At 51.9% G+C, this 9,931-nt stretch overlaps 1 protein-coding gene across 1 annotated transcript; it reads left to right on the top strand.

Annotated features, from left to right (window-relative positions):
* The first annotated feature begins 3,602 nt into the window (after positions 1 to 3,602).
* Positions 3,603 to 6,002, top strand: LOC143869796 (uncharacterized). The gene is made up of 4 exons (XM_077376354.1): positions 3,603 to 3,901; positions 4,025 to 4,341; positions 4,630 to 5,071; positions 5,321 to 6,002. Exons 1-4 carry the CDS (start codon positions 3,603 to 3,605, stop codon positions 6,000 to 6,002), a joined length of 1,740 nt encoding a protein of 579 aa, XP_077232469.1.
* The last annotated feature ends 3,929 nt before the right edge of the window (positions 6,003 to 9,931 follow it).

Genomic DNA, 9,931 nt, shown 5'->3' on the forward strand with positions numbered 1-9,931 from the left:
ACCAAGTTTCCCTCAATAAAAGGGGGGTTCAAAGCTCAAACCAATGGGTAATAAACCTCTCCACCAAAACTCTTAAAACTAGCTCTGCACTCCTGCTCATACTGACTTGAGTGTCGAAGGGCCTGTTCAGAGTAATGCCTCCGGATTGGTCTTCTGACCTCGTTTGCCCTTGTGCAGGACTCAGCTCTCTCAGTAGGACTCAGCTCCTTCATTTCGATCCCGCTTAACTCGACTTCTTCAATTCCCCTCCTCGGGTCGTCCAGCTTAGCTCTAACGTCACTGTCATATATATTACCGATTTTAGGCCTAACAGATTGGCGCCATCCGTGGGACCCAGAACTAAAAGCTGTTCAAATCCCCTTACAAAAATGGTAGAGCGAAAGAGTGCGCGGATATCAACTGCACGGACTAGTCGAGCCGTGCTGCCTCGCAGGACCTGGAGTGAGCGAATCGCCTCACAAGTGGTGGCTACCTCTGCTACAGCCGAACAGAGCCCAGCTCGTTCGGAACACCTCAACCCTATGCCCACTGCGAATCAAGTTCAAGCTCTTTTCCAACAGATGACGGCTCTGGTCGGTCAGTACCAGCAGCTACTCCAAGCGCCTCCCCAACCTCCTCCAGAAGCTTCACGACATGTACAGAAAAGGTCGAGTATCCACAGGGGAGAGGCAGCGCGCCACGATGAAGACCGGACCCACCACTCAAGGCAAGTCCATCACTCCAGGGCCAGGCATGCGCATACAGAGCCTCACCGCCGCCGGAGGTCGCGGTCCCGCTCTCCGCGAAGGCCCCGAGCTCGTGAAGACCACACACAGCAAGAGAAATCTCGATCTCGTCAAAAGAGTCCGGAAAGTCAGTCCGGCTCTGCGGCGAGCCCGTCAGTAGGGAGGAACAGATCGCTGGACCAGCCAGACCATAGAGCTAATCCAATGCTACGAAGGCTGGAAGAAATGGACCACCGCATAGAAGAGCTGGCAAAAGATCATAGCCGGCCTACTGCGCGGGCGTTCTCAAGCAGAACGCCGTTCACCAACAGCGTTATGAACGCTCCGACGCCCACAGGGTTCAAAATGCCAACCGTCCCGCGGACCACTGACCCTATGAATCATTTGGAGACGTTCAGAACGATGATGCTCCTCCACGGCGCATCCGACGGCTTCCTTTGCAGGGCGTTCCCAACCACACTGACCGGTGCGGCCCAGGACTGGTACTCCAGGATCAAACCGAACTCCATCAGCAACTTTGAAGACTTCGGAGACGATCTGGTCTGCCATTTCATGAGCAGCCGTAGGCCAAGGAAAACAACAGCATCCTTGATGGCTTTGCGGCAGGAGGACCATGGGCCTCTGAAAGTGTTCAACAGCCGCTTCAGCAGGGAGACACTCCAAGTGCCGAATCTGGATCCCTCAGCCGCCATGAACGCGCTCCTCGCGGGCGCTAGATCCAACGATTTTCGCCGCTCAGTGGCTCGCCAAAATCCGCACTCACTGGCGGATATGATGGCAGGAGCTGAGGAATACATAGCAGTGGAGGAAATGCTGCCCGCCCTGGACTCAAATCGGAGGAGAACCTCTGAGGACAAGAACCCTACCAAGCAGTGTAGGGATGATAGGGCCCCCAGAATAGAGAAGTCCCCCCAGAGGAGGGAAGAAAACTTTACCCCTCTCAACACTTCCCGGAGACGCATACTGGCCGCAATTAGCGGAGAAGAATTCGTAAGGTGGCCAACCCGAATGATCTCCAAGGGAAATAAGAGAGACCAATCAAAGTACTGTCGGTTCCACAGGGACCACGGCCACGACACAGATGAATACTTGTAGCTCAAGGAAGAGATTGAGCTGCTGATTGGCCGGGGCTACTTGAAAAAGTATGCCCGAAGTGACGGCCCTAGAAGAGAGCACAGAGGAAAGAGTCCTCAGAGCCAAAGCCCTCGACGGTCACAGCCGCCTCCTGCGAGGAACCAATCTCCCGTGCCATCCAGTTCACAACCGGTGGCACAACGATCCCAGCCAAGGGGAGTCATCAGCACAATTATGGGTGGACCGGCCGCTGGGGGCACATCATGTGCTGCTCGAAAAGCGTACGCACGACGAGTCAACGCCGTGCACACATGCAGCAAAAAGATGAAGACAGAGAATGAGATCTCCTTTTCAGATGCGGACCTCAACAACCTGATACTGCCACACGACGACGCCCTGGTCTTAACCATGCTCGTCGCAAACTGGGAAGTAAAGAAAATCCTTGTCGACAACGGGAGTTCGGCAGACATCTTGTACTATCACCCTTTCCAGAAAATGATGATAGGCGACGATCGTTCGAGGCCGGCGAACTCAGATCTGTTCGGTTTCTCAGGAGAAGTCATGAAAGTGGAGGGACAGATTGAACTCCCAGTCCTCGTCGGAGAACCGCCCTGTCAAGCCTTCGCCGTGGTCAACTTCCTGGTAGTGAGGGCCACTTCGGTCTATAACGCTATCTTGGGACGGCCTGGCCTGAACCTGATCCTCGCAGTCGCTTCAGCGTATCACCAGAAGATGAAATTCATAATGCCAAACGGCGTGGGAGAAGATTGAGGAGACCAGCCCCAGTCCAGGGAGTGCTATGCAATGGCACTCAAAGGCAAAAATGCGGTGGAATCGCTGCCGATTGAGCTACTTGATCTGAGGGATGAATCCTGGGGGACTCAGCCCGTCGAAGACCACATTTTCATCCCTCTGTTCGAAAACGACAATGAGAAAGTTTTTTAGATCGGCTCCTCTCTAAGCAGCAGCATCCAGCACCGCCTCACCCAGTTTCTTCAAGACAATGCAGACGTCTTTGCATGGGCTCCCGTTGACATGCCCGGCATTGACCTGGAGATCAGCATGCACAGACTTGGTGTTGACCCAACTTGCAGGCCGGTGAAACAGAAAAGAAGGCATTTCTCTCTCGAAAGGCGGCAGGCGATAAAAGAAGTGGAGAGGCTTTTAAAGGCTAACTTCATTCGAGAAATCCAATACCCAGACTGGTTGGCAAACGTAGTCCTGGTGAAGAAAACAAATGGAAAGTGGAGGATCTGCATTGATTTCACTGATCTGAACAAGGCCTGTCCCAAGGACAGCTACCCGCTCTCGAAAATTGACCAGCTCATTGACGCCACCGCAGGTCACGAGCTACTGAGCTTCATGGATGCCTTCTCCGGGTACAACCAAATCAGAATGTATGAGTCGGACATACCAAAGACTTCCTTCGTGACAGATCAGGGGACGTACTGCTACTGTGTCATGCCTTTCGGCCTCAAAAATGCCGGTGCCACTTATCAGAGGCTCGTGAACAGACTTTTTCAGAATCAGATCGGCCGTAACATGGAAGTCTATGTCGACGATATGCTGGTCAAAAGCCGAAGTGCACGGGATCATGTGTCCGATCTGAGAGAAACATTTCAGGTCCTGAGAAAGCACGGCATGAAGCTCAGCCCCACCAAGTGCACTTTCGGCGTCAGCTCGGGAAAGTTGTTAAGAATTATGGTAAGCTGGAGAGGGATAGAGGCCAATCCAGAGAAGATCAAGGCCGTGGTGGAGCTCACTCCACCAAAAACCATCAGAGAAGTGCAACGGCTTATAGGAATGGTGGTCGCACTGGGGCGCTTCATCTCAAAATCCGCAGAGAGGTGCCTACCCTTCTTCAACGCAGTCAAAGGACTCAAGACTGCGCCCTGGACAGAAGAGTGCCAGACCGCGTTCGAGGAGTTGAAGCAGTACTTGTCCTCTCCACCACTGTTGACAAAGCCGGAATCAGGTGAGGAGTTACTCCTGTATCTGTCCGTGAGCCCCACGGCTCTAGCAGTTGTCCTGGTTCGTGAAGAGCACCGCCAGCAAAAGCCTGTCTACGATGTCAGTAAAGTTCTCCATGATGCCGAAATCAGGTACCAGCGGGTCGAGAAATTGGCCTACGTGCTGGTGATGGCAGCCAGGAAATTGAGACCGTATTTTCAAGCCCACACAATAAAGGTCCTGACCGATCAGCAACTCAGGCAAGTTCTCCACAGACCAGACACCTCAGGACGGCTCGTGAAATGGGCCGTGGAGCTAAGTGAATTTGATATCCAGTACGTACCAAGGCCAGCGATCAAGGCTCAAGTGATGGCAGACTTCGTGGCAGAGTGCACCATCCCCCAACAGAGCACCGGATCCGAAATTGTTCAAACCCCAGTTGTGGAAAAGGTACTCACAACTGAGGAGCGAACAGAAGATGGGACTGAAGCAGAAATGGTCCCCGTACAGGGAAAGCAGGATCCATCAACAGCCGAACTGATCTGGGAAGTGTACGTCGACGGATCTTCGAACAAGGGAGGCTGTGGAGCCGGTTTGATTCTTACCGGACCTGACAACTTCACTGCAGATTATACCCTAAGATTCGGATTCCGCGCGTCCAACAATGAGGCGGAGTATGAAGCCCTCCTCGCCGGAATGAATCTCGCAGTCCAGACGAGCGCCCAGAGGCTGAAAGCATACTGTGACTCCCAGCTGGTCGCAAACCAGATCCAAGGGGTCTATGAGGCCCGCGACGAGCGTATGATCAAATACCTCTCCCAGGTCTGCCAGCTAGCCAGCAAGTTCAAAAGTTTTGAGGTCATCAGAATCCCCCGAACAGAAAATACAAAAGCAGATGTGCTGTCTAAACTGGCTGCCTCCGGATACACCACTCTCGGGAGAATATGCATGGAGTTTCTACAGAAGTCCAGTATCGAAGACAAGGCCGCTGAAGTAATGCAGGTGGAGCACGAATCCTGCTGGATGGATGAAATCATCGAATATCTACGTAGCGGGAAGCGTCCCCAGGCAAAGAAGGATGCCCGCAAAGTGACACAGAGAGCAGCTCGGTTCTCCCTTGATGGTGAGACCCTGTACAAAAGATCATACACCCTCGCATATCTAAAGTGCCTCCGGCCAAACGACGCCGCATACGCCCTGCAAGAGACACACGAAGGGATCTATGGAGAACATCTGGGGGGCAAAGCCCTGGCAATCAAGGTGCTACTAAGAGGCCTGTACTGGCCTACCTTAAGACAAGACGCACTGAATCTAGTCAGAAGGTGCGAGAGATGCTAAAAATTCTCTCCCACCATCCACCAGCCCGCTGTATCAATGGCCCCGATCATCATCCCACTCCCTTTCGCAGTATGGGGGATGGACATCTTGGGCCCCTTTCCGCGGGCCTCCGGAAGACGTGCGTTCGTAGTAGTTGCAATTGACTATTTCACCAAATGGGTGGAGGCCGAACCGCTAGCCCAGATCACAGAGCAAAACGTGCAGAACTTCTTTTGGAAATCCATGGTTTGCAGATTCGGGATCCCCCGCGTCTTGATAACAGACAACGGTAGACAATTCGACTGCAGGAACTTCCGAAGATTCTGCTCTGACCTGAAGATCGAGCAGAGATTTACTTCAGTGGCGCACCCTCAGACGAATGGGCAGACAGAAGTAACGAACAGAATCCTGCTGCAAGGAATTAAAAAGAGGCTGGACGAGAAGGCTGGTCGTTGGGTAGATGAGCTTTATCATGTCCTGTGGGTGTATCGTACCACCCCGCGCACATCAACGGGAGAGTCACCATTCAACTTGTCCTTTGGGACGGAGGCCGTAATACCCGTCGATGTGGGCGCCCCGTCTCCCAGAATCACTAACTTCAATGAGAAACTCAATGGTGGTGGGCTCCGTGCAAATCTGGACTTACTGGAAGAAGCTCGGGAAGAGTCTCAAATCAGGGTCGCTGCCTACAAGCAGAAAGTGTCCAACTATCATGACTTGAAGATACGCCATAGAGAATTCCGAGCAGGAGATCTGGTCCTAAGGAAACCTGCTATCTCCCAACCAAAGATGGTCGGGAAACTCTCCCCGACCTGGGAGGGACCATACCGAGTAAAAGAAGTGATTCGCCTGGGAAGCTACAAGCTGGAGACATTAGAGGAACACCTGTTACCCCATGCCTGGAACTCAAAGAACCTCCGAAAATACTATCAATAGTAAACCACCCGGCGTGGAAGGTGACTGTAAATATATATTGAATGTGAATGACACTCTTTTGCAAATCTCTTGGTGCTACTTGGAAACCCAGTTCACTAAAACTAGAGTACTCGCTGCTTGGTTCGCCACGGCTCGTCTCCGCAAAGACCGGGAGCTCACTCCTGGTCTGGAACCAGCCCGGACAGCAGAAACCAAAGCTGCTTGGAAACCCAGTTCCCTAAAACTAGGGTACTTGCTGCTTGGTTCGCCACGGCTCATCTCCGCAAAGACCGGGAGCTCACTCCTGGTCCGGAACCAGCCCGGACAGCAGAAACCAAAGCTGCTTGGAAACCCAGTTCGCTAGAACTAGGGTACTTGCTACTTGGAAACCTAGTTCGCTAAAACTAGGGTAATTGCTACTTGGAAACCCAGTTCACTAAAACTAGGGTACTCGCTGCTTGGTTCGCCACGGCTCGTCTCCGCAAAGACCGGGAACTTACTCCTGGTCCGGAACCAGCCCGGACAGCAGAAACCAAGGCTGCTTGGAAACCCAGTTCGCTAAAACTAGGATACTTGCTACTTGGAAACCCAGTTCACTAAAACTAGGGTACTCGCTGCTTGGTTCGCCACGGCTCGTCTCCGCAAAGACCGAGAGCTCACTTCTGGTCCGGAACCAGCCCGGACAGCAGAAACCAAAGCTGCTTGGAAACCCAGTTCGCTAAAACTAGGGTACTTGCTACTTGGAAACCCAGTTCACTAAAACTAGGGTACTCGCAGCTTGGTTCGCCATGGCTAGTCTTCGCAAAGACCGGGAGCTCACTCCTGGTCCGGAACCAGCCCGGACAGCAGAAACCAAAGCTGCTTGGAAACCCAGTTCGCTAAAACTAGGGTACTTGCTACTTGGAAACCCAGTTCACTAAAACTAGGGTACTCGCTGCTTGGTTCGCCATGGCTCGTCTCCGCAAAGACCGGGAACTCATTCCTGGTCCGGAACCAGCCCGCACAGCAGAAACCAAAGCTGCTTGGAAACCCAGTTCGCTAAAACTATGGTACTTGCTACTTGGAGACCCAGTTCACTAAAACTAGGGTACTCGCTGCTTGGTTCGCCACGGCTCGTCTCCGCAAAGACTGGGAACTTACTCCTGGTCCGGAACCAGCCCGGACAGCAGAAACCAAGGCTACTTGGAAACCCAGTTCGCTAAAACTAGGAGTGTTGGAAGCAAACGGTATTAGCCAGAGGCAGACAAGTGAAGAATAGGTGGACAACAAAATGTGATTTCCATTCATAAAGAAGTGGGGCCTCGAAGGGCCATTACAAAAAATGAGTTCTCAACATGCTGTTACAAAAAGTTGGGTCTCCAAGGACCATTACAAAAAGAAAGAGGAGAGAAAGAGAACTCAAGGCACCCCGTGAGGGGTCCGCCTCCAGGACCTCTGCGGCAGCGGTGGTTCCCGGCTCGTCGTCGTCGGGCGCCACTGGATCCGGGAGAACCAACCCCGTCAAGGTCATGGCCGGGTTGGATTGCTTAACCTACTCAAGGCAGTCAAAGAATCCAACCTTGTACGACTCGCTGGACAAACTGAAGAGTTCATCCTCCTTCTTCTGAACGGCCGCCTCGAGTCTCTCTCGTGCTCTCTCCCTCTGTGCGTTAAGGGCCTCTGCCGCCTTCTTCTTCTGATCGGCTAACTCTTCTTTGAGCCGCTTGTTCTCCGCCTCCGTCCGTCCAATTAACCTTTGAAGCTCTTCTGCCTCCTTCATCAGCTTCCCACTCTCCGCCTCTGATTTTGTTATCGCCTCGGAGAACTTCTTGCTCTTCTCCCGGAGATCATTATAGTACAATCCAATCTACAGGCAAGCAAGTGTTAACAGAAGGAAGCGGGGCGAAAAACAGAAAACAAGCATACTCGCGGGCCATCTTACCTGATAAAGTGAAGAGAACATGGCCTCGTCGGCCGCAACTGGAGGTTCATGGAGAACCTGATGCTTATCCTTGTTGAGGAGGACTTTAGTGAGAAGCTCCGCGGCTACCCGACTCTCACCAAGAGCGGAGTCGTCTTTCTGAACGGCCCAGTTGGGCCGAAAAACATTGTCTCCAATTCTTGCCGAAGGAGGACGGGCTCCAGCAGACGTCCCCCCCCGACTTCGAGGACCCCGCTCCCCTACCATAGGCTCCGACCAGTTTCATCGTAGTCTTGCTTTTTGGAGGTGCTGTGTCTTGAGTTGGAGCCGGACTCGCCTTCTCGGCGGCTTTCCTTTTTTGGCCCTGCTAGGCCCTTCCAAATGCTCCTTGCCTTACTCTTTCGATCTTTGATTGTTGCTGCATTTCTGAAAGTGAACACGAGCAGAACGATCAGAAACAAAAAAAAAAGAAGAGTTAAGCAAAACTAGCCACATACATGCTGGGGTCGCAGTACTAAGGCCAAGCCCGACCAGAACCTCTTCCTCATGGAACTCCGAACAATGAATGAGTCCCTCACGGTCCAGCTCCTCGCGGACCAGGGCAAATGTTCTTGGATCCTCACCCTCAAGGAACGGCTTGCGACTCATTGCAACTGTATCTGGGGCATCCCATTTCAGAGGAACCGGCCAGGGCTCGGTGGACTCCTTGTCCTCGACATAGAAGAACCTATTCTTCCACAAGTGTATGGAAGAGGGTATGCCAGTGATCATTTTCATCTTCGGGCGCTGGCTAATGTAGATCCAGCCCCCATCCTTATGCATCTTCAAGTGCGCACAAGCGCTGAATAATGGCACAGACAAATTTCTCCCTAGCCGGCCCTGGACAAGGTATACGAAGCCGGTCAGCATCCTCCATGAGTTCGGGGCAACCTGAGCTGGAGCCAGTCCTTAATATCGAAAGACCGTGGTGAAGAATGGGTGCAAAGGGAACCTGAGTACGGCCCTCAACGACTCATCATATATACAGACATTGGAGCTTTCATTGTAGGCCCTGTCTCCCTCTATCGCCTCCCTCAGCCCAAACCTTGGGGGAACGCAGTACCTATCCGTAATGTCCCTCATCATGGACTCATCAAGGTAATTCTCCTCGACAAGAGCCCGTATGTTGTATTTAGGATTGGCTTCCATCCGGGCCCTGGCTATGACCTCAACGGCCCGGTGTAGACACCCCATTTTGACCATGCCCTGCACCTCCATGTTTTGTGCTTAATTTTTTCAAATCAGTGTGTTAGGTCCCAAATTGTGCCCTAGGTTAGCTTAGGGTCCCACCAAGGTCCCTACAAAATTTTGTCGAAATCTGAGCTAATTTGCCCAGCGAGCAAACCTCAGAAAGTATCGTGGTACAAGTTCAGAAGGGTGGCGATTTAGCTAGAAAAGAGGTTGTGCTGGAATCTGAAAAACCAGTTCAAATTTGCCATTTCGGGCTGTCCAGGAGGATATGTTGGTATGCGGATTAGTGTGTAACTTAATTAGGGGGTGTATTATCCTGAACCAGGGCATTTTCGTAATTTGCGAAGATGCTTTTCTTCCCCTCCAAGTCACCATTAAGCCCTAAGCTAGGTTAGTGAGAGGCTTAGGACTAGAATTAGTTAGAGGAGAATCTTAGGAAGCTTCCTTGAAGCTTCCTAGGTGGTTAGGCTTCTTTTGATCCCAGCCCTTAAACAAAAAGCTAATTTGAAGGGCCAGGATCAAAAGGTGGAGAAGATATTTTGCACAAATTTTCTTCCCCCTGTTTTCTACTTGAGACCCCCTGCTAGAATAAAATGTAGTTATAAATACATTAGGGTTGGTTGTCCATGGAAGGAGGGGGGGTCGAATACCTTTTATTTTGCTTGGGTTTGTCTTACCTGAGGCAACCCCTTAAAGAATCAAGGTAGGTGCAAATGTATTGCCAAAGGGGGGGTGGCATGGAAAGAAAGGGGGTTCGAATTTACCATTTTCTTTATAGAAAACCCATCGACCTGGAGATCGGAGGGAGAAACTGAAATCC

This window comes from Tasmannia lanceolata, unplaced genomic scaffold (assembly GCF_043159265.1).
Source record: "Tasmannia lanceolata isolate RefF3 unplaced genomic scaffold, GAP_Taslan_0.1 ptg000003l, whole genome shotgun sequence".
Classification (NCBI taxonomy): Eukaryota; Viridiplantae; Streptophyta; class Magnoliopsida; order Canellales; family Winteraceae; genus Tasmannia; species Tasmannia lanceolata.